Source organism: Spea bombifrons, chromosome 12, assembly GCF_027358695.1.
Source record: "Spea bombifrons isolate aSpeBom1 chromosome 12, aSpeBom1.2.pri, whole genome shotgun sequence".
NCBI lineage: Eukaryota > Metazoa > Chordata > Amphibia > Anura > Pelobatidae > Spea > Spea bombifrons.
Window position 1 is genome coordinate 1,345,468 of NC_071098.1, and position 25,731 is coordinate 1,371,198.

A 25,731-nucleotide genomic window follows, 5' to 3' on the forward strand; every position below is an offset into this window, starting at 1 on the left:
TACCAAAATAACACTTCTGCAATCAGCAAGGCACACGTGCACCCCTATACCCCCTATACTTACAATCACACCCCTATATCGTCAGGAAAGAGAGAGTATGCAAATGTGCACCCCTATACCATCAGGAGGTACACCCAGGGCACCTGCTCAGGACCTGCACTGATGATATAGACTATCCATCCGCCAGACCCACCAGTCTACTTCATGTCTCTTGATTCCTAATAAATTGTGTTGATGCCTTAGGTAGACAAAGGGTTAAGTGTCTCGTAGCCTTACAACATGCTTGTGCCTAGATTACTAACTCTGAATTTTTGAAGTTCGGATTAACAATATGGCACGTAACAAAGTTGGACAAGACAATGAAATGACAGACAGAACACCGAATGAGACAATAACGCCTCCTCAGGGCGCATGGACTGGCCTGGATATCCGCACTTACCTGGCTTGGGAACGGAGTTTGTCATTGACTGGGGGACTTTATCGTTGATTAACTCCACACACTCACTGGGGAAGAATCCCACCTGCAGGGGAACAGTCAGATTCTGGATAAGCAGGTGCTGGATAAAGGAGCGAATAGGTCTTTAAAGCATATTCCAAATCACAAAAACAAACGGGCGACAAGCTGCTGCTGAGCGCAATGAATGTCTCCCAGAGAGATCCCTTAATGAATCCCTCGCACTGACCCACCTGGAATCCATGTTTCCCCCTCCACCAAGTGGTCAGCTCCTTTGGCGGCATGTCAATAACTGATACAATGTCTCCCACCTGCAGATTAAAATAGTCTGTAATGAAAAGCTTTCCCTGGCAGCTTAGCAGGACGGAGTATTACAACGTATACATCATATAGAAGTTACAGCAGGACGGAGTATTACAACGTATACATCATATAGAAGTTACAGCAGGACGGAGTATTACAACGTATACATCATATAGACGTTACAGCAGGACGGAGTATTACAACGTATACATCATATAGAAGTTACAGCAGGACGGAGTATTACAACGTATACATCATATAGAAGTTACAGCAGGACGGAGTATTACAACGTATACATTATATAGAAGTTACTGCTGGAACGCAGGTACCTCGAACGACAGTTCATCTGGGGCCTGAGCGTTGTACCGCTTTATGACGTGGGCAGCAGCAATGGCCGGGACGTTGATGGAGGACTCTTCATGTACGAGCAAGTGGTTCCCTTTGTTATCGATCTACAATAGTCCAGACAGCACAATTACTTTAAAGTGTTGTACCCATCCAGAGAAAACCTTTTCAAACATCACCCCCCATTTATTTTGCATTTTTCACTGGTATTCAGAAAGGGACAGGTAATGCAAGTGGTGTATTTACCAGGGACTCGTTAGGCAGGATTTCAATCCAATTAAAACACATTAACTATCTTGCATTTTATTCCGTCACTCGCCGAGTTGAGCCTTTTCAGAAAGTAGAGTTTAATTGTTCCATTTGGAATTATTTCCTCGCTGCTCTGATTGCAAATGTAACAATTTCTCAAGTGGGAAATCAGCTCGTATTGTGCATTAAGAATGAAATATTTCTGAGAACAGCATTTATCTCATTTCTTGTGAGAAGCATTACGCCGGGGAAGGAGTTGGAGATGCCTGTTATAGAGTCATAGAAGAATAGAAGTGATTGACTTCCTACAAAAAAAGATCCACCTCGTTTGTGCCAGGTGATCCCAAAACAGAATAATGGAGCACAAGCCCCATTCTGGCAGCTATAAATTCAGAGGGTCCTTTACTTAATACCATTTGTTTATGGTTTGTACTCCAGATACAGAAAACAAGGACTTTCCCACCTACCTCCATCCACGTCAGGGCTGGTCCGCAATTGATCTTGTTCCCGGCAATGGCTGAGAGTCGGGACAGGTAAGCCATCAGCATCTGTGTGACCAGCTTGGAGGAGATGAGCACGTTAATTAAACAATCCAGGACAAGATACTTTTCATATAATATATGTAATATTTTCAATTGGTTTCAAGCGAACTGATCATTTATGTGGCTTATTCACGTACAACACGAGCTGTTATAATCCAAGACCAACTGGCGAACAATGTGTGATGTCGTAAGATGCGGCTATCTGCGATGCCGTGATCTAGAAATGCATGGGCACTCTTGGTCACTCAAGGCAATTCATTATACAATAGTGCCATTTTCTTCTACAGATTACATGCTGAGAATCACTAATACCCATAAAGGGTTAATCCTTGTGATGTCACCTCTCCCATCCAGAACCAGAGTTCAGGTTCCTTTCACACTAAACTAGCAGCAAATACCGTAAACCTCATCGTTATGTAAATGCAAGCTAAAAAAAAATGTAAAGGATTTGCCGAGAATCACAGCATTTAGCCGTTCGGCTGCCAGTCACACCCGGCTGCCGGGGACAAAGAAAATGAACAGGTACTTTCGTCTCGCCCTCTGCACCTGGAAAATCTGCCTCTGTTTATGTTACATTTTCCATGGCAACAGAAATACTGTACTGTACGCAACTGGTTCTAAGGGTCTCTGGTACTAAACGCAGTAACGTCACGGAGCCCAGCATATAATGGCCGCCTCCACCACATGTACATATATATGTGGAACTGTAAGGGTTAACCCTCTGAGAGGTGGAAGAATGCAAACACCATTGTGCAGACCACAAGGCTACCTCAATATGTTCTTTTAAGGCGACCTGGATTTACCCCGCTGCCTACAGCCATGGCATCTTTTGGCCAACAGAGACAGCCCTTTCAGTCAACAAATGAGAGGCTACAAGAGGAATATTAATTCCATCTGGGGACGGTACCTCCGGACTGTCCTTCACGGAGTCGGCACGGGGCAGCTCTGAGAGCTGAGAGAAGCGCCGGTCATAAATACACAGATGGAGATGTTTGTCCAGAACCCGGAAATCTTCATAACTCCGCTTAACAATCCAGCTGCGTCCCTGCAAATACAACATGATTATTGAGGTGCTTTCTATGAAACGTTTCCCTGCCGGACAATTGTATTCCAAAGCAGACGGTGCACCGCAATCGCCTCAGGCGTGCAGAGGGTTAGACCAGCCTGTATTTGGACTTGGCAAAATTAATACCCACCAGTCTAATTAAAATCCATTTTCTGCCATGTGCAGTGAGAAGAGCGCTAAAGCCATCACTCCTGCAGGCTGCAAAGTCCCCCCCCCCGGGCAAATAACAGGCAAAATCTGGAATTAAACCCTAATTCTACTGCTAAGTCTGGGATATGCAGCAAAGTGCGAGGATCGGCTCACAAAACAGGGCACATGGCAGGCGCATATGTGCATCCAGCGGCAAATGGAACTCCATCGGGTTATATGATGGGTTAAATCAATGACATTATTCTAGAAAGAAGATCTGCATTACTCCAACTGCCTTTGGAAATGACCTCAGCGGCAGGTCTTGGATCGCTAACATGCGTTGGATGCAGTCTCCAGTTCATACCGTGCAGCGCATTTAGACCCACAGACGCAGCACAGGGAGCGTGGAACGAGGCCGCTGGCTGCCGTCCAAACGCTGTGGCTGGAAACAAGGTTGGGTAGACTTTGACACCGGGCCAAATAACACATTAAAATATTGATATAAACTCATGTTCGGTAAATTGTTTTCGGGTTGAAAGTTTTTGTGCACATCGCTGGAAACACAGAGACCAGCGGCATCACTCCCGCTCCACCTGCACAGATATGGCCGGCACTCGGCGAGGTTTATTGGAGAGCTACAGACAGACGCGGTAATCAGGATGCAATAAATGCAGAGATTTGTATACTGGAGAGGACCACAAAACAATGAGAATACCAGGGTGCTGTCTGCTGCCTCAGCCACGTTATCAGACTGTTTCACAATAAGAGTATTATCAGTTTTTGCTGGGATTTTCCCATTTTCTCCCTTGCTTCTGCCAGGCACGTGTAATAATGTTTTGTGAATGCCAGCCGTACAAACAGATTCAAAGGGCAGGAAACCTCAGACAGACCCCGGTGCCTACAAGATACGGTGATCTCAAAGACAGGAATAATTAGACGGTACCCCACGTGAACAAGACACACTGAGCTCGTGGATGGGAATCAGAGAGTGGACGACCCTTAATACACTCGTGTCAGTGCGAACGCCTGATGTATTATGTAGAGGTCTGTGTGCTGTAGGCTGCTCTGTTGTAAAGGGCACTTTTCACGTTCAGACGGTAGGGGCGTAACAAAACGTGGGTGGGGAACATGGGACACGCACAGCGTCACGGAGCTCTATTCAACACAATAAGCGCGAACGCCCCAAGTGTGTCTTGCACCTGTTTGCTAGTTTGTTTTTTGTTACAATAGACTGATTCTCCAGCCCAAATCCCAGAGTAACGCTGCCAGAAATCAGCACAGCTGCAGAACACAGCAGCCTCTGAGATTATCACATCCGCTCCTTGGAAACCCATTCAGCGTACGGCCGTGACATCAGGAAAATAATATTCATTTAACTTGTTGCCTTCACTTAATATATAAGTTAATAAACGGACCCTGCCTTGCATTAAAAAGAACTAGTTCCCAGGAAAAGCACTCATTATATCGCATTGAAGTTTCAGTCCTCTGCCCTGAGGAAGGTTGGACCCCAGAGGCCGCTGCACTTCTTTAGTTTACTTTCAGGGGTGACGTCATGATAAGTATGGGGGGTAAATACCTGACAAGCGACCAGCACCAGGAAGACGAGCTCGTTCGATTCACAGCCGTTCCTGCTCACTTCATTCTGTTCGTCTGCGAGTGTCAGCTGGGGAGACAAGAGATTAAATATAAATAAAATGAGATTTCTCTCCAGAATCCCAGTTTACGCATGAAATTTACTCAACTTAATACGCTGTGATTTTTTTTTGTTTTGAATAATCCAAACCAGATCTACAACCAATACTTTTAAAGTATATTATTTGTTTTATATAGCGCCATCATATTCGGCAGCGCTGTACAATGGGTGCATAAAATATTTAACAAATTTGTGTATGATATTACACGGATGCGAATACGGTATATACAGAGGTATCAGCTGCGGATGTGAATACGGTATATACAGAGGTATCAGCCGCGGATGCGAATACGGCATATACAGAGGTATCAGCCGCGGATGCGAATACGGCATATACAGAGGTATCAGCCGCGGATGCGAATACGGCATATACAGAGGTATCAGCCGCGGATGTGAATACGGTATATACAGAGGTATCAGCCGCGGATGCGAATACGGCATATACAGAGGTATCAGCCGCGGATGTGAATACGGTATATACAGAGGTATCAGCCGCGGATGTGAATACGGCATATACAGAGGTATCAGCCGCGGATGTGAATACGGCATATACAGAGGTATCAGAGGCGGATGCGAATACGGTATATACAGAGTTATCAGGGGCGGATGTGAACACGGCATATACAGAGGTATCAGAGGCGGATGCGAATACGGTATATACAGAGGTATCAGAGGCGGATGCGAATACGGTATATACAGAGGTATCAGAGGCGGATGCGAATACGGTATATACAGAGGTATCAGGGGCGGATGTGAACACGGTATATACAGGAGGTATCAGAGGCGGATGTGAACACGGTATATACAGAGGTATCAGAGGCGGATGCGAATACGGTATATACAGAGGTATCAGAGGCGGATGCGAATACAGTATATACAGGAGGTATCAGATGTACAAAACAAATACTGGCTCACAATGCCAGGGAGACGAAACACAAAGGACTGGCATTAGCATCTGATACAAACAAACGCGAAATAAAAGAATCCTCTCCTAAAAGGCCACGTCAATATAATAAAGATTTCTTTGTAAATTCATATTTACTGTGAATACCGAGAATCACCGTCATGTCTTAAAAGCTCTGGACAAAGCACCAGGTTATGCATCAAATACTTTGAAAATACACTCTTTTCTACTTATTCCATTCCATAAACGCAAGCTTTCAATGACTCAACACATTGTGACTTGTTCGCTTTTTCCCCAATTAAATCTAAAGTCAGCCGAGGACGCTGATTCCTAACTCACACATCTCTGCTTCGCCTGCACCGCTACAGGGGCATTAACGTAACGCTTGGCTGAAGCCGGCCTGTCACCACAAGAGAGTTCTAGCCCCGAGGACCAAGGACATGCTCGAAGCCATCAAATCCCGAAGGTGCAGCGAGTCCTGCCAGGCCAGCCGTCGTCCAATATAACGCATCTCATCTGGCAGAGCAGTAAATCCTCAGATCCTCAGTGCAAATAATGAATTAAAAACGTTCTGCAAGAGCAGCATAAAGTAAAAACGACCATGAATTTTAAATGCATCATTTTTGCAAGTATTATATCTGGTAAAAGGTCAATAGCTGGTAAACCGGCTGCCAGCCTGAAACTCGGAGCTTAATACTGGACAGAATTAATTCCTTTACATAATGCAGCAAGACATTAACATTCATGGAGGCGCACGCAGGGAAAGCGATTTTTCTCTGAACCAGTTATGAATTTCTCCTCCAAGGAGGAAAATGACAAATGTTGCTCTAACTGCGAACACATTACACAACGGAGCTCAAGATACACAATATATCGGGGATTAAACAGAAAACCAAAAGCCCCTGCTGCAGGTGATATAACCCTCATACCCCAGCAGCACCCAGCTTAAATAACGGGGTGGTTAGACTGACGTAACTCGAAATCACCTGATAGTGGCTAAGCCAACTCAACGTGCCCATCCATTGAAGTGGTGTCAGATTCCTTTTAGTGAATAGATGTGTTGGCCAGAACCTGTCAGCCCATCACAACTTTGTAAATGGAGCCTCCTGACTTGATGAATCCATGCACTTTATTACACACCACGATCTTAAAGAAGTATTATTGTGTTATACTAATAACCGCAGGCTGGTGAGGTCCTCTGGTTACCCGTTTGGCGGATCCCCGCTGTCCGGGTCACATATGTGAGTGAGGGCGCAGGGCCGGAAAATGCCAGTTTGGTCGCTTTCATCCTCTGTACAAGTGGCCACACACAGACAGAACTAGAGCAATGCCTGGTGTTTGCTGTCAATACATTCTGTACAAATGTACAACTCCAGCTGGTGCATCTCAAAACACAACAATACAAGGAGAACAATCCGAACCCACATACGATGGGGGAGAATAAAACATTTCCGCCTCTAACTCTCCTCAACATCAGAGCTTTACAGCCAACAAAAACTTCCACCCTGGAGATGTTGGGAGAACAGAACAACGCTGCTGCTGTATTTCAACATACTGAGAGCACAAACTCAACTAATATGTCCATAGCTCTTCTCTTTACCTCCGGACACGAGAAACCAGGGTCTCCACGTACTTCACGAGTCTCCTGGCCAAGGAAGGCCACCCCAACAGTAAAGGGAGCTTAATAAAAGGGTTCAGAACATAACAGCTTTCTGCTCCTCCTTATCGTTCTAAGCTTATTTACAAGTATTTTTTTGTGGCACTAGTTTCTATTCTGAATCGATCACCACAGAGCCCAAGACAGGAGAATTACACGGTGACCCTCTAACTAGCCGATCGGTCACTCTGGCTGACACGGTGGCAGATCACATACACCGGCAGTTTACATTTGAACTGAATCCCCAGCTCATTGTGACATATCTTACGGCAAAAATAATACAGAGATTGTTGCTTAAAAAAAAAAAAAAAAGCATAACAAATATTTATTTTCAGTGATAATTATAAAATAATGTTTTGCTTAAAGAAATTCACGAATAGTCTGTTCTTTGAAAAACAAAGAATGGATTTCACTCAACAGAAAAGAAAGGAATTGAGGGCCAAAGAGCAGGGTCCTCATTAACTATTGTTTCATGTAACGACTTGCTGTAAATCCGCTCCTTGGTCTTCCAATTAAACTGTACAGCACTTTATGAAGAATAGTCTACAGTGGCGCAGTGCAGTGAAACAGTCGCACGGTGTTTCTGGCCTCCCCCGTCCTGGGTGCAGGAGAAATCACGTTCCCGTTAGCACAGTTATAGACGGCTGACAGGTTTTATATATACTACAGCCTGAAAAATAATTTCATCTGTTATATGGCTTTACGTTGGTGCATTTTGTGGACAATCCATAATTATAGTTTAAACCATTTGGTGACTTATGTTGAAGAGGCTCTACATACAGTACAGGCATAAACCCAACCTTACACCGGTGCCATTCAGTGGACGGTAGGATCCTGCCCAACCTGCAGAAAGACGTTGACTCGTTACCCCACGGCTCTCTCTAACGTCCAGCGTGACACCGGCACCTCACACGGGGCTGGCGGCTGAGACCGTTAATACCGCAAGAAATTGGCAACGTGAACTCAAATGTCTTAAAAACTATTTTCAAGCATCGAGGTTCCCATTACTGCATTCTTACAGATTTCTATATGGATTTGTTATATGTGTTTCATTGTTAGAACATTGTTTTCGGTTACTGGGGTCAACGTAGCAGCACAAGGTTTACCAAGCTGTACTATAAGGAAATTAGTACAAGACTTAAATGTGAATTTCACATCAGGAATTAAAGGAGATTAATAGATTTTTATGTACAATGCGAGGAGTCCGTATCTGGACACTAAAACTCCAAAATAGAACGCTGTGTCAAAGACTTCTATCGGCTGATACCGCAAGGTGCTTGGCCAGAGGCTTTACCTGCCTCAGACAGCAGAGGACATCATTCCCCACCGACCCCAGGAGGAGAGCGGACTGAATGCGTTCCTGCACGTGTATCCGAGGCCTGCGTATCCCAGCTGCTGTGGCGCATGTTAAAATGCTGCTTAGAATTCAACTGTCAAAACCTTTCGAGTGATAAATGGGAAGGCGGCATTTTAATGGGAAGGTTGCACACACAAAAAGGTTAAAAATCTTTGCAACTGCTAACTGGCGGCGGCGTGGAAAATGCTTACCAAGCGTGCATTTAAGGATTAATGGGTAACTGAATACGGTGACTACTTCGCTGTAGTGTTTATTGTGCCTGGTGAGTGCTGTGTGAGTGATTACAATGTTACTTGTATTTAACAAAGAGAAACAACAACAGGACAGAGCTGCCATCACTTTGTATTTAATGCTTAAAGAAAGATTGTGCTTCCCATTCTTGATAACGAATATCGGTCTTCAAACCCATTAAGTTGTGAATGAATTAATGTTGCTTTTAGCCTAGTTCAGCGATAACTCACCTTTCTACTATATGATGGCACCCATCTTTTGTCTAGAACACATATTCTGGCCTATATGTGCGTGGTCCCAGCAGACTTATTTTGCAGAATGTGATGTTTCGGCCACCATCCATGAGCTGGAAGAACACAGCAATGAGGATCTTACCGTAAAAGCCGTGGAATACACCAACCTCTGACCAGCCCTTCAGCAGTCAATTCCCACCACAGACGGCAGCTAGACAATCAAGATGGGAACACAGACCCTAACCTCAGACTCTAACCCTACTCCTAAAACGGGGTCCCACCTTGAAATATCCTGCAGAATCTACCGCAGCCAGAGGTACCAATCCCACACCACCAAATGCAAAACACTCATGGGATAGACATACGGCTCCTGAATCTAAGACAAGACCAACGACTGATTAAGGTTCAAGGCCTTACTGCAGGAAGGGGTAACTAGACGGGCAGAAGAGTCCAGATCTGCCAGCAGCTTCCCAATCACTCCTCAACTATATAGAATATTACACTGGTGGCTTAATGATAGACAGTGAAGAGCTAGGATATAGTGAGAGGAGACCATCACTCCCTGCTCCAATTACACTAGCTTTTATTCCCAACTGAGCAGCATTTTATTGTTAATGCTTAATGAAAATATAATTGACCATTATTGCTCATTTTAAGAAGAAAAAAAGGGACCCTGTATGCATCTCCAGAAATAAAACACAATTAGTGGTCGTCCAACACGCTATCTGAATCGCTATTCACGGCTCGGGTAATAAGTTAATGTAACAATCACCGCCTTTGCTCCCATCAACACCTAATGATTAAGCAGCGGTGCTATAGCAGCTCCTCACGTTCTCGCACCCCTGCTGACGTATGCAGTATTTTTACTGTAGTTTCTAATCAAATAGAATCTGATGCAGACTCATCTGTCAACATCTCTTCCTGGTTAAATCTTAATACAGAGAGAGCATTAATATATTTGGCATATATTTATTATGCATTCATATGTACACTTATACTCTTCTTCAAGATTAAGACAGTAAAATGTTTTTGGTTATTTTTGTTAAAACTGGCATCTCTGCGGTATCCGGCAGGTGCCTCGTTACCTTGGCTTGTGCTATGGTGATACCTCAAGCGAATTCAGACACTTAAAAATATCATGGCCTGGTCAGCTCCCTTGCAAACTGATAGAAATACAGAATGTGAAGCAAGCCAAAGGTCTGTGACAGCAGCCAGGCAGGTAACAGAATACCAGGAAGCCACAGTAGAGCAACCAAGCGCTAGTAACTGGGGTTCAACGTCTGTTCCAGGTGCACTCCCATCATGAGCGCGTGAACATGACAACTTACGCATACATTACAAGAACACAAACGCATCGATGGTTTCCATTGGATGGCATCCTGCGCACGTCAGCCACAAACAGTAGCTGAGCTGACACAAGGAGGCCATCTGTGAAGAAACCCACCACCGAGATGCGAGACCTGGATCACCGGACACAGCGGAGGCGACCACAACACAGCAGCCAAACCTACATCAATGTTCTTAACTAGTGACTCTGTTACACCACCAACTGCAGACATGCAATATATAGACACACAAGGCCTCTCTGTACCCGTGTTATCTGTAAAACTAACGCAAGCTAAAGAGAGACTGGGTTATCGCCACAACAGCAGTGTGACCAACATGGTGAGTCTGGCATCACCTACATAACAGGAGTACGCAACGTACTGGTCATTTCTCTAACATTCTAGCCAGTCTTAAAACGCACACTCCACTTGCACTCAGAGCGGCCGAGCGCGTCACTGGATTACCAGAGATAAGGCATGTCCTTAAGGTTATACAGTGGCCTTGATTCACTGCGTTAAAAAAAAGCCTTGAGATGACAGGCGTCAACCCGGCTTATGCAACAAAAGAATGCCCCAAATTTACACATTATCCTTTAAAGTTGGTTAAACGTGTGATAAATAAAAAAAAAGGCCACCGTAGTTTATTGTGGCACGGCGTGTAACGGATTCACAGCCTGTGTGCCGAACACAAGTGGTCCAATCCAATGGCTCTTTGGCTGTTCTCAGAGTACGTCTGCGAGACTGTAAAGTATGAAAGGAGGACCGGTGCCGTCAGTGTGACACAGAGACGAAATCCAGAAAGCAGCAAATTACCCAACAATATTACCAGCCGCGAAGCAGAGATATTACGGAGGATTCTGAGATGCCTGGGCGCACAGCACCGTATACACCTCACATTCAGCTTGGTCGGCCCTGTTAAGAAAGTAGTGTAAAGGAATTCTATGGCTGCCTCTGGGTTTGAAAGAACTTCCATTACTTCTATTGATCCGTTTCTGTCTCTCGGAATTAGCAGCAGCAAAGCTGATTAGGTCGGAGCCGAGAACCAATAAAGGCTCCCTGCTTTAGCCCTGTAAGTAGGTGCCGGGAGGACACGAGAGCTCAGCTGCTTTAATGAAATTCATGGCCTGTTTCACATCACGCATGTACCAAGCATGTACACGAGGGAGTCATTTCATGTTCCTCTGTGCGACACAAAAACCCTCTCATAAAATGAATCACAGAATACGGAAAAAAAGGCAGAACCTGATCTTACTTACATACAAAGTCCTCGGTGAAACGGTCAACGCGGTGATTACTTTATATATGTGATTCTTGGTCTCAAATACTTAAAACTGTAGCAGCCAGGAAGCAAACGGCACTGGGCCGGGGCATATTTTCCTGCTGGGGTATTAAGGGCTCTTGTGGTGCCTGATGGGTTAAGATAAAGCACAGACACACTCGGCAAAGTTGGAAAGTAGACTAAGAGACGGCCCAGAATCCCAAGGCCATATGGCTACATTTTTCTTTAAATTTTCATTCCATGCAGCACAGGAAACTATGACTAAATCATCTTAACCCTTTGGGCTCCGGCAAAACAGACTGCAGAGTTTAGGGATTTGTAAAAACATTTCTTTCTTGGTTGGAATTCCTCACAATTCTCCAGGGAACAAAAACTAATCAATTACATCTGCGCAGCTGTGTTCAAGTTAACCCTTTCACAAAGGGCAGCTCCATGCAGAACCCGTACAATTGCAGACGACTCTAGAAATGGGACATATTAGGTAGGAGAACACAGAAATTAATAGCAAATAATTACAAAGACACAAAGCGATTATATACACGAACGCCTGTGCACACAGCACCGCCAAACTGCTAACACCACATACAGCATTTAAATGCATCCTTTTCTGGGTGCCGAGCCGCTGCGTGGAACGGGCTGCAGTATTCTTGGAGACAAATTGTCTTTGTTTGCCAGAGAGAGCCGTGGATTCTGCCTCTGATCCCAAACGCTGCATACGTTTCTAAGAGACAAAGGCAGAGCACCGTGCCGGCCGCCGCTGCTCTCGCTTACCTCCGTCAAAATGAGGGATTCGGTGGGTCGCACGGTGCAGGCCGTATGCCCCGGCTCCGTGGGTTCCAGGTTCCAGATGCCAGAAGGCTCTTTGCAGGAGGCATTGGAGAGAGCGCAGACCCCAGCGAAAACCTCCTTACATGTGCATGGATCTGTTAGCCCTTTGATACAGATGCACTGCAGCTTTTACCCCGATACCACCCTTGTCTTTTCTGTAGCTTGCACGCTGGCAATTTCATGCTCAATTTGTACTACAGAGGAATCGGCGGTGATCTCTTTTCTCTCCCACTCGCTCACTCTCTGCTTCTCTAGCCGGCTGCAGGGGTCCCAGAGGACACGCTCAGGAGCTTTTCACGAGAGCCGAGAAGGGGAGGGAGGATGGGAGGCGATAGTTTATGCTGTGCCTCTCCTGCGCTGCTGTGACAGCCGGCTGTCCCCGTCTGCCTCCGGGGGAGACCTCGATGCTGGATGCAGAGAGGAGGGGAGAGGACACAGAGGAGAGGCCTGAGAGCCGCCACTTAACGGGGAGACAGCATAGCTGGGGTGCAGAATATCAGCCCCAGGGTCTCTATGTATGAGTCCAGCGTTTGTATGTGCCCCCCCCCATTCACCAACCCATCGCATCAGGACCGAGATCCCACTACGTCGTTCGCTAAACCACTATACAGAACTATAGACAAGGACAATAAAAAATGCAAAATTAACGGATTCATTCATGTTCTACACTAAAGCCTCTGTAACGAGCCGACGCCGTCCTGCAATCCATGCATCATATTGATCGTATTTTGGGTTGGGCCGATATAATATACCCGTGTGCCAACAGTATACAATCGAGACAAAAATATCATCCCTTCTCACACCGTACCTCGTAATTTCATTGACACAATGCAAATTTTACATTTCTTGCGGAACTACATCTTCGTGTTGATGGAAACATTTTCAAATTTAGACTGAAACAATTATTCCAAATTATCTGAAATAACAACTGATTTCAGGGACTTTATAATACATTTTTTGTTGATTGCCATTTCAGTAAGTGGGGAATTCAGCAATATTTTAATTATGTTCTTAAATGTTTACAGATTGCTGTGATAAAAATATATAAAACATAAGTGATGCCATTTTGGGAAAATGTATTAGCTCTGAGGGCACTTTTTGTGATATTGTAGTCTTGCTCAGAACAGACTGGGGCGATTGGTAAACCAAATAAACTCTATGGGGTATCTATATGGATTCTTTACTTTCAGAAGCGTCCACGTTGTTTCTTTTCATTGTATCGGAGTAGAGCTGCGGGTTGGGAGTATTTCAGTAGTTAGGCATTTATTGTGTTGTTTGAAAAAGATCAGGGTTAAGGCAAGGGTTGCAGTATTTCTTTAGGACCCCCAACTAAAACAAGCACATGGTAAATAACACCTTCATACACACCCATCACTTAGACCTTCATACACACACGCACACACCTTCACACACACACACACACACCGCCTGCACGCTCTTCTCCGAGATACGCCCGGCAAGCATTTGCTGGAAAAGCGATGGAGACCCCGCCATCCCTGTAACGATACTGATGGGTCTCCTATTTTAGTTCTCAGGGGCCTGGATTATTATTAATGACCCTCTCATCACAGTAAGATATTTTCCATCTGTACGTCTGACATTGCAGTTTCTTATTCGGGCCTCTGGTGTGTGTGTGTGGGGGGCTCGTAGAGACTTCCCATCTGGCCAGTTGGCAGGAGGCGGTGGTCCTGGGCCAGGAGCTCCCTGCCTCCTATAGTTGGGGATTCTGGTTTGGAATCTGTATATTTTACTGATAACTGAAACTGGATTCAGGATCTCCGTCTGCTCCCAAAAAATCCACTTACTCCTTAATGAGATCTACTCATCGCCATCCCTGCCGAAAGGCTGTTCCATGCAACTATGACCCTTTTCCATGACAGAATACACAGCAACAATGACATGAAGAGTTGGGATGGGGAGAAGTCTAAATGTTCCAAATGAAGAGCTGGACAATTCATCCTGAGGACATGAAGCGGGAAGAGCCGTTTGCTCTTCAGTTGAAGGATCCTGAATGGCATAATATTTCTATTCCACTAGTCATCTAACAAGCCTTGGTCTGATTGTGCCGGCGGGCTTGTAAGCCCAATTACTCAGAAGAACAGGGAAAACGGTTTCCATGGAGACCAATCCAGTCTCCAGCTAGAGGCCCAAATGATCTGGAAAACAAACTCACACGTTTGCTCAGCTTTGCCTCCCCCAACAGGGCATCAGCCTGAAAGAACGACGGCTCTCGGGGGCAGCAGACGCTGTGGTACCTGCACCCACTTTACAGACTTCATAAAACTCTTTGGGGTATTTCTCAAAGCTGATGTTTCTGGAAACGAATCCCAGACAGATCCGGAACATAAGATAGGAAGGAGGATTCCAAGACCCCCACCTCCGTGATTGCATCTCCCACCATTCCCAGGCAGCTGAGGATGATAGGAGCTGAATCTCAGCAGTAGAATTTTAGTTTTGGGGAAATATCAGAAAATGAGCACTAAGGGGATTCACAAACTGGACACACGTTCTTGGATTTAATAAAGACCAGCTCATAAATTATAATGTTACATTTAGCATTCAGTTGCAGCCAGAATTCACTTAAGACATTACTGTGGCCCCTGATCGTGTAATAAAAATCCCCCCCCCTTATCCGCATTCGTGTGATCTATGTGGAGCCGCAACGCCAAGATATAGGCTGTAACCGTCAGCAATTAAACAACAAGTTTCCACTATATTTTGTCTTCGCAGACATGCAGCGATTCGGGGCCCATTCATGCTTTCCATTCACCTTCTATTCAATCTGCAAAAGTCATTTAACTTGGCAAAAAAGTAATGGAAAACGGGCTGAATTCCAGCATATTCATCTATTGCGATGGAGGCCAATTAAACTAAATAACACAACTGCTTCTGAGAGCCAGCCGGCAGTCGCATGAAAGCAACCAAAATACTATCATGACCTCAGCACCAGTGAAAAATCTGCACTAACCCCCAACCCCCGCCGCAGCTGCAATGCATGGCGCCCTGCGCAGCAAACTCACCGCGTGATGAGCGCAAAGCGGTTACCTTAAAAGTCATATCAAGGACAAAAACGAGATCTCGGCTATTAACATTAAGGCATAACATGAATGCGCCAAAGATTGGCTGAGGACCAACGGCTGCATTTCTGCCCTGTGCTAGTGATGCTAAGATGTGACGGTGGTGTGAAGGGGTTATTAGCAGGCATTCTTACTGCCCCTAAGTAGGTCGACCCATAGCTCGGTTCTACAGCCCTAAAAGCCCCAATAACGTGTATAGAAACAGCAGGAAACAGGCGACTAGACTCGTTGTTAATATCATCAGCTCCAGGATTCTGTATTCACAAAAAGCTTCAAGTTGGGGCTACCCCTTAAAGTGGGAAGACAGATTTTCAGAGAAATTCAGCAGATTTAAGAGCTCAAAAGCAGAGACAAAACTCAAACCCTACAGTAAACATCCACTTCAGTGTAACAAGGGACCATCAATATCTCGCCCGCTTAAAGAGTTAAACATATCGCCTTTCGTTCTTGGAAGTGTCTTTAAAGGCCAAACCCCCCACAGTGCACAGAAATGCATGTGTTTCCCATCAATCTGCCTCCTTCCAACTGAAACCGGAGCCGGAAAGGGTAAAAACTCACAGAGGGAACCTTCAACTTGGCCGTAAACGCCAGACCATAAACCGGCTCCGCAGTTACATTGTAACCAAATCAGCCGACATCCGACCTTTCCAGCGACGGGAACTAACAGTCCCAGAATCCTCTCCCAGTCCGTGACGGGAACTGCCAGGCCTGCATCAGCAGTCGACAACTTCGTTTCCCATCATCCTCTCCCAGTAAAGGGCAGAAGGCCAACAGTCCGATTACCTTTATTAATACAGGTAATTACATTATGAGACATCTCAGCTACAGTAACACAGGCTCTGTTGGAATTACCCCGTCCGGCCCTGCACATGGCCCGTTGGGGTGACCAGACTCTCACTCTGAGGGCTGGTTCATTGCTGTCAGGGTCAGTCCGATTATAGGTGGATGTTAACGTTTGGCATGGTATTGGCACGCGTCACATCCGGGTTTTGGGCGGCTCTTCGCTTACTGCAGAAATACTGCGACATCAGCGAGGTGCCTCAATTTATAAATCTATATTAGTCTCATATTTACTTCAGTTGAACGTTTGCCGTGGTTAAATTAAATGAGAAAATATTTTAAAGGACATTCTCTTTTAAACTGGTATCAAAGATCTTTAAAACAGATATTGCTGTAAAAAGAGGGTGGTAGATAAGTGGAACAGTCTCCCAGCAGAAGTGGTAGAGGGTAATACAGTGAGGGTATTAAACATGCATGGGATAGACATACGGCTCCTGAATCTAAGACGAGACCAACGACTGAGTTACAAACTAGACAGATCGGAAGGGGCTGATCTGCCGGAAGATTCTACGTTTATATCGGGACCAGGAGTAGAAGAAGAAATTGCCAAAAGTTTTCAAAAGAATCCCAGCCTCTGCGAAACGCGAAGGATTTCCACCCCAGCCGCTTCTATTAATATAGCCGGGAGGGACAGATGGCTCTGTAAGCTCTTGGGGGGGGCATGTAGGCACATACATCTATACATCCACTAATAGTTAACTGCGTTTGCCTCTTCCGAAAGCTTGGAGATCTGCCCCTGGCACGGAGAACGGAAAAAGGAACTGGCAAGCGAATGGTTCGTAATGGCCGGCGTGTAAATCCACCAGTAAAGCGACGCAGATCTGGACCGGAAACTCGTCAGTTTGTTCAGGAAATAATATTCTGAAGATCTTCCACTCCAGCAGATATCCCTCTAAGGTCTCCTACAGGGACATCATCCGCACGACGGACGGCAGCGGGAAAATCAAGATCACCACGAATGAAGATCAATAACGATCAGTACAAGGATGATTACGAAGGCGCTCTGTCTTTGGGTAAAGGAAGGGCAGAAACGGGGGATGAGGGTACGAAGAAATGAAGCAAAAGGCAAATATTATCTCGCTTCGAGTTACCAGGTAGATGACGGCCGGTAGCGTCCACTAAACAGGATGAAACCGGAACGCACCATTATCTTTGTTTGCATGACACACGTAACCGCGCAAAACCTACCCCTTCCCTCCATCTTCATGAAGGATGTCAGTTATGGTTAACCCTTTAGTGCCAGCAGGAAGAAATCATTTTGAAGGATTAACCTGAACCTCACCGTGATCTCCTTTCTCTCCCAGAGCCTTTAATTCGTACGGAGAAGAAACACCGATCTGCATTCAATCAATACATCCACGACCGTAATTATACCCACAAAGCGGCAAAGGCTCTGAATACCAACGTGGGCCGTAGCCGAGAACCCATTGTCCGCGGGTTCATTTCTGGCATCCCAATAAACCACAATCCGGCTGGTTATCCGACACTGAAGGAATCGGTCATATTACAAGAAATCAGAAAACCGAAGGTAAAGGCGTTTACGCAGAGTTTCTGCACTGAACAGGTTAATATTTTGAGGACCCCATCACTCCCACCCACCTGAGCCCACCGCAAGCCTGCTAACCCCTCTCCACTGCCACAGCGGCGCTCTTACTCCCGATAAAGGCAGAATCCATCTACAGACACGACGGAGAAATGTGTGAGCTGCCCCCTGCTGGCCAAACTCAACCACAGCGCCAACCATCACAGACATGCGATCTTCTAACCAGGACTTCATCATCATGGTGGCCACCATCATGGTGGCCGCCATTACATTAAAATAAAGGATCCCAAAGATTCCATTTAAAAGGTTAGTTATAAGACATGGATCCCCGAAATCTCCCGGAAGCAAGAGCTACAGAAAAGCCAGGCATATAAATTACAGGCTGAATAGTTACTCCAAGGACTCCATCAACAAAAATACACACAAGGTTTAACTATCCGTCCCTGGGGCTGACTAGGGAAGATGTCACGCTGCCGTTCCGTTCCACGTGCACAGGCTTAGCAGACGTGGACTGATAAAAAAATCACTAACATTCAGATAGAAGATTACGTGAAGGTCGAGTCTGCAGATTATGCCCCGAGCCTGAGCTTTCAGCATATGTCGGGCATTTAAATGACCTCATAAAAGTCACTGACAGGTATGGAGTTGAAGAGAGGAAGCAGATTTGGTAAAGGCGATGCCTTTATGCCTTCTATATTACACCTTGATACCTACAGATAATCTTATTAGCTTGCAATCCATTATACGTCAGACAATAAAAGTATCATCTTTACCAAACAGAGTCACTTCAAGATGTTTTACATGATTTATAATGCTAAGTGATGTTTGGCAGCACAGACAGAACTTACCTAAAAGCTTAAGCAAATTACAACCAAAAGCTATCCTAGACGATTGTCTGAGTTAGAATTAAAAGGTACAATCGCCACTCAAAGCCTTACCTGTATGCTGCCGAAATCGACGTTCTCGTAGTGGAAGTGGGCACATTCTGCGAGCTTCGGGAAATGTCCCTTGGTAAAAGATAACCTGTTGGATGGATTAAAAGGGGAATAAGAAGGGGTGCTTCTGACTCAAACCCACAATTCCTGAGGGGAGAGACAGGCATCACTTTTAGGGTTAATTTCTTTTTCTATATGCACCTGCGTGTATTATAACAGTAACTGTGCTGGCGGGGGAAGCAGACGTCGGGCAGATGCTTATTCCCCCTGAAATTCCTATTTTAATGATCTTCTCCTTGTATGTGTTCAGGATTATCGCAGGATCAGTACGAGAAATGATTTGCCTTCACATACGTTCCCCAACATTGATCAGAACCCAAAGTAAAAGAGGTTCCGTTCTGCGCATGCTAGAGCTTTCTGAGGGTCAGAGCTGCCGCCGTCCATCTGACGGCACTTACTTTTTCACATGCTTGACCTTCATGCTGGCGGTGCTGGTGCACGGGCGCAGCGGGATCTCTGCGCCGATCGGGAGCTCTCCAGGAACGGGGATGTCTGCTCCTCGAGCCTACGACACAGAAAACCAAGCCTTAATTACACTTCAAACGGTTCAACGGCAAGGACGGGAATAACGTTCTCAGTTTGAGGTTTGGCAAAAAGCTGTAAAATTAATTTAAAGCCCGGCACTGAAACACAGTGTGTCTGCTGGGTACATTAATGAGAAATCTGATAAAGCAACCCGCAGCGAATACTGCCAGCAAAACACGTTTTACCCTCCATATCCCAAAATGCATCATGTATTTAACGACACAAACATAAGACACGGACACCGTGACCCTGAACAGCGGTACTGAAATCTGACCGCCCTCCACAAATACTTTATACAGGTCTGGACAAAACCCAGGTAGCCACGGTTTCGGGATTTGCAAATCTTTATTAATGAGTGAACTTTTTATGCCTCCTAAAATATATCAAGAAGATTATTCTGGCTTCTAAACTTCTTCATGTCTGCTTCAATAGATCTGCAACCTCTGCTACGTCACCGGCCTGCGTACCCATCTATCACCGGGTAACGGGTGGGAGCGGACCCTCCATCTGCGCAGAAATCAGCCCAAGCCCTCCAGCAGAAGCAGGCGTTACCCGTCCTTACCTTACACACAGCCGATGCATGGTTATTTCATGTTAATATATACACATTTATTAAATTAGCGCTGCAATGACTAAATATCACCAGCAGAGGGCAGAGAAACAGAAGAGGAAATGTGTACATGCGCGCCTTCCGGGAGCAGGGTCAGCGGGGAAAACCTGTTTCTTGAGCTGCTTATTTCTTCTGAATCGAATGTTTTAAAACAACAATTATTAAAAGCAGATAATGCTGGAAGCTCGGCGTTTAATGTGAAAAATCACTTACCAAGGGATAGAAAAAAAAACCCACTGAAATACGACATAATTGTGAAAAACTATGGATCCGTGCAGCTGGTGGCCCAATAGAACTATCTGGACCTGCGCAGGACGCACTCCCTGTGCTTGGCTGCTCGCAGACACAAAAAAACATATTTGTGTAACATTTGGGGACAATGCGGACCAAGCGAGGGTATGAACAACGGCCGACAAGGATGAAAATATTCTACGTATAGTACAAAGCAAGGGCAGAATTTTAAGGGATTTCCCAGCAACCCCCGTAAAATATAGAGCTCCAGGTTAGGACTTTCTACACCTGACTGGGAACGTCCCGATACGGCAATCACAAAGGGCATCTCCGTCTATCTGCGGCAGATCCCGGCACCGAAACCATCTCTTTGTTCATTCGGCTCGTGATGCCAGCTCTGGGCCACCGAAGACGGACGCATCGCTCAATTTATTGATTTTTCGGTCTATACGGAGCCATCATCTCTGACCCGCGCAAAGCTGAAGAGCATCACGGTGCGGAAGCCCTAACAATTCCTTGTGAACCTGACATATAAACCGAGTCTCGGCCGGCTCTACGGCCAGAGCTGTCCACATAACAGTTTTTTTGCCACAAACAGAATTCCCCGACAGCTGCTGCGGAACGGCTGATCCAATCGCACAATTATGCGAGTTATGAAAGGAAGCCGTCCGACAGCCAACACACAATCACACGATGACTTTAAATTCAAATCCATTACTGCTGCGGAAGAAATCCCAACGCAGGAGGACCCCACGTCTGCGGGGGTCTGCAACACTTCTGCAAACGGAAGCACAGAACCCTGGGCCTGGTTCCCCATCGCATCGGACTCGTCGGGTCTCTGCCCTCATATATTCGTTGCACAAAGGTTTGGTGCCACAGACGCTACGGGGGCCGCGCTAACACACTGTGTAATAAATCACACGGGGCACTACCCGTGATCAGCGAGCACCCCACGCGTTTCAGATATGCTGCCTTCTGAACAACGTACAGTCATAACGGGATGAACTGCGGATAAATCGCGTTAATTTGCTTTCAACTGCAGGCAAACATCAAGCACAAATATTTAGCCGACACCTACTGTGCAGAGTCTCTGGAATTGGGTTTCTCTAGAAATATGTCATTAAAATGGAAACACATTCTGTGCCAATAAATCTAATTATGACATTTGTTATTTTGTTCACATTTGGTAAAATGACATTTGAATTGTTTTATTTAATTTAAAAATATTTTTACAAGTCACTAGAATTTGTACCCATAAAATACACTTAATATAAAACGTGAGCTGACATCACAGCGTCGGGGGCCACAGGTCTCTCCTCATCACGTGATGGCAAAGAGAACCCCGCTTTAGCACCTCCTTATCAAACAGCGACTTTGCTTGTGGCCGCGAACCAGGGAGACATCCGAAATCACGTAGAATCCGGCTGACGAAACATTCGCTAATTCAGAGCAGAACCCTCAAATACTTTGGCTGTTTATTAATACAATCTTATTAGAAAAATTAACAGGCGGGAATTTTTTTTTTTTTAGGGGGTCTCACCAAAGTTATGATCCACTTTGCCGTCAGGCAGGGGGTCTGCCTTCTCCACATGAATACTAAACACAAGTGAAGCACGTATGTTACGCGTAGGTTAAAGGTCACGCCAAGATCTGGAGAAACACGAATGAAGTAACCCTGCCCGTGGCCTAATTCCTAATCTACACACAATTAAGAAAAGGGATAATTGAAAGAGTCCGGAGTCTCTGAGCCAATAGAATGCAACGATTAACCTTATCCCAGCACAACCACCCTCATTTACTGAAATCTGCCCAGAATATATCTGAGGAGCTTCCCAGCGAATCTGAACATTTTACCAACTGAATCAGTACCGGCAATGATTACCACCCTCCATGTCCCGGCATAATGGGAGTTGTAATTCACAGCCGCTGGAGGAGAGGCTCTACCGTTTCTCCATTATTTTCCCTCCCCAGCTGACTCATTTTCCTCGTTCACACCATCAACCCCAGAGGAGCTTCTTCATCATGACAGTCATTCTAGTAGCTAATGGTTTTGGGGTGAAACTGGCCATTGTTTTACATTTATCATGTTCTGGACACCCAGAGGACTCCATATACACAACCAGAGCTAAGCTGGACTCCTAAACACGCGTGTCTGATGCATTCTCGGCCAGTTTCGCCAAGCAGGCAGGAGGCAGCTCCTGCCTGCTTGGCGAAACTTGGCGGCCCCCGTTGATTTCGTATCAGGGATATCCTGCATGAAGCCGGAGATGTCCCTTGACAGTCTGGACCCACTCAGATAGATGGAGCCGATCATGGATTAGAGCTGAAACTATTTACGGCAGACCATAATGATAGTTAGTGCCCACTCAATGGGGGGGGGGTGGTATACAGTTCATTTGTCACTAAGAATGAAATAGCTCCAAAGATGTTCTGCCTCCTTGACTCTTCCTTCTACAGACGCTATCGCACCTGCCTCTTCCTCCGTGGCCTGACAATTCTTGCCACCGATTGGCTGCTTCAAGCAGTAAAGTGCTCCCACTGAAATCAATAGAAGTGCATTCTGCAAATGCACATGGAGGTCTTAAAAGACCCCCGCCTGCAGTGTTCCTGGAGCTGACTGAAAGGAGTATATCGCATGCATAGACATGGCTGGAGTATCCATTTAATGAAAATATAAATAATATATACAAGAAAATTCAGGACTAACCGGGCAGAGAATCCAAAGCGTGCAGCCCAATCGGCGCGTTTACCTGTGACAGGTAACGCAGGGAGCCGGAGATAACACTTTATTGCTTTGCAGAAATAAAACACAAATGCCTGTAATATCTGCAAACCTCGCCAAACCAGTAATTCCAGTACAAATCTTCTAAATGAAAGATGCGCAGTAATTAAAGTGGGCGAGAGCAGCCCGTGGATAAAGCAACACTTTCATATTTCTTAAGGGGAATGTGTTTTGAGTCATACAGAAGCTCAAACACTAATAACTCAAAGCTCAACTTATAGGAAAAGTTTCCAGGGTGAGACTTGGCTCGTAAATTGAATAATAGAATCCCGGAGCACGATCCCGTTATTACCGACACCGGTGTACAGGACGCCGCGTCTCCTCCAAAACCTTCCCGCAGCAGGCGGTGAGCTGGACCCGCAAGACATCAATCCCCGGACATGCAGCTATCAACCAGATGACGCACGCAACATGCGATTCTGTCCCGTTACCATGGAAATGCATGCTGAACTACTTGTCGCTTTCGACACCCTGGTGGCTGCACATGGAGTTGCAGAGAAACACACAGCAAAAAGGTTCACGTATCCACCCAAAACCCGTGAACTAGAAGACCGGACAGGACATTTACCCCTTGTCCGCCTACCTTGTTTAATCTTCACATTTGCTAGTAATTTGCCCAGCACAATGTATTATAGATATAGAATTGCTGGTGATGTTCATGCGCAGCATCACTGGGGTAGATCAGCTCTGATACGTCTCGGGCTGCGTTTCTCAGGCGTTATCGTTTATTGGGCGGTATATTGGATAAGGCATATTGGCGGCACGTCGGCTCTAACGCCCACCGCAGCGGCTTATTACACCCATCTCCATGGAAACCCCCTTCCCAGGGCTCTTAAGCTACACACCATTTACCCGCTGCTGTATAAACAATGCCAAGTCAGCTGTGAATGCCACGAACTCGGGCTTTTGTTTGCGCCTAATCAGAAAAGAAAAACGTTGCAAAAGAAAACCCGGTCCGGTGTGAACGATAATACGGGGAGGAAGAAGCACTAATCTCTGCAGCAGAATCTCAATCCCCCGGCATTTGTCTCGCGAGCGTGATATGAAAGGTCTGCAGGATGTCATGAAATTAACTGACCCCGGAGCCGCGATGCGTGTGAGACGATCGGCTGAGAGCGAAGCGTACAGCGTCCCGGGAGGAGTCGGACATTTCTCTCCGCGGCCGCTCGTTAGGGAAATGAAACAGAAATAACGATACAGCAAAGGACACAAAAGCATCAGAACTCGGACGGCAGCACCAATGCGAACGAACTCCCCGGTCTCGCTGCCTACAACCCATTTAACAAGCTGTGGCGGATTATTACACGCTTCCAGGCGGCGGGGGGCTGCGAGTATCTCAAATACCCAGGCAGGAACATGAGGACCAGCGCTAAATATCTGCGGAAAACCCCTCCTTTAACTGAAAAATTAGCAAATGTAACGTAACATTACAATAATAACTGTCCGAAAACCGAAATCCAGAAAAGGGGGTCAGAACGTGAGAACATCCTGGCATTCATGTGGATGGGGCAGCCGTAACGTCGAGGGGCAGATAACACGTGGATGGAGCAGGATAGATGGAAAGGGAATGGCGGGGTCAGGGAGAAGGACAAAAATTGGGGCAGAGTTGAGAAATAACCTGCTCTGGTGTATCTGGTGTATCATTAATATTTCATCAGCCTGAATCGGTTGGTCCGGTGTAGTATAACTAACCCCGAGGAAGCCGCTATCCGGCAGCTGCTCCACATAATTAGATTCATGTCCAAACCTCATTTCAAATATTAATTATAAAAGTAAAATAAAGTAAAGGCCTGAAACCCCTCGCCTGACCGAGCTGGACGCCCACTGGATTCAAGAGGAGCAGAACACGAAATATCCTGCCAGCTAGAGAGACACCCTGGAGGTCATGATTCCCGATGCCTGGGCGAAGGAAAAGCCACACGGCGGGTGATACTCAAATTGCCCACCTGGACCCACAGACATGGCTGCGGGCTGCAATAAATCCCCTCTAGAGGGTCCTGTTGGATTAACTGGTGGTTTGGGACAGAAGCCACACTTTATCACGATCCATGATGAGGCAAAAGTTGGGTTGGACAAATACCTGAACCAGACTGAAACCTTTGGGGATTTTTGGAGGAGGATGGATCTATAGAGATCAATAGAAGATGGCGCAAAAACATAAGCAAACGCAGTAAAATCTTGGTAGCCATTGGTACCTGGCCCCTGGCCATTCCACAGCCCTGATAAGAAAAAGATAAACACAAACCCAAGAGGGCAAATAGAATGTGCATTTATTTTACATCCTAGTAATTTGTGTTCCGTATACTTATTGTGCAGATAAAACATTTACTGCAGCCTGGACCCCGAGGCGCGGTGCAGCCAGGCAGGGAGAAGCCAAAGCGATACATCAATCACCAGATCCAGAGACATTCCTATGAATACATCACCAAGCCCTGCCTGCCCGGTGACAAGACCCAACATGCTTCGGCAGACGAGCCACCTCTGCCTAACAGCCCAAGAATTCCGAGCAAGCGTGAGCTCAGGCTGCGGCAGA

The 25,731-nt window shown here is 45.9% G+C and overlaps 1 protein-coding gene across 10 annotated transcripts in view; it reads right to left on the minus strand.

Moving 5' to 3' along the window:
- ARHGAP32 (Rho GTPase activating protein 32) overlaps positions 1–25,731 on the minus strand; it is a 67,559-nt gene that overhangs the window by 19,753 nt on the left and 22,075 nt on the right. For 9 of the 10 annotated variants that reach the window (XM_053451730.1, XM_053451734.1, XM_053451733.1 and 6 more), the window contains exons 3-10: positions 19,449–19,555; positions 18,994–19,078; positions 4,665–4,751; positions 2,801–2,938; positions 1,819–1,911; positions 1,087–1,209; positions 688–765; positions 440–521 (exon numbers count right to left, since the gene is read on the minus strand). In XM_053451730.1, the coding sequence (XP_053307705.1) occupies positions 440–521; positions 688–765; positions 1,087–1,209; positions 1,819–1,911; positions 2,801–2,938; positions 4,665–4,751; positions 18,994–19,078; positions 19,449–19,555 (793 nt within the window). Of the gene's footprint in view, positions 1–439; positions 522–687; positions 766–1,086; positions 1,210–1,818; positions 1,912–2,800; positions 2,939–4,664; positions 4,752–12,538; positions 12,695–18,993; positions 19,079–19,448; positions 19,556–25,731 lie in introns of those variants that run through there. The other variant, XM_053451735.1, reaches the window with a different exon arrangement.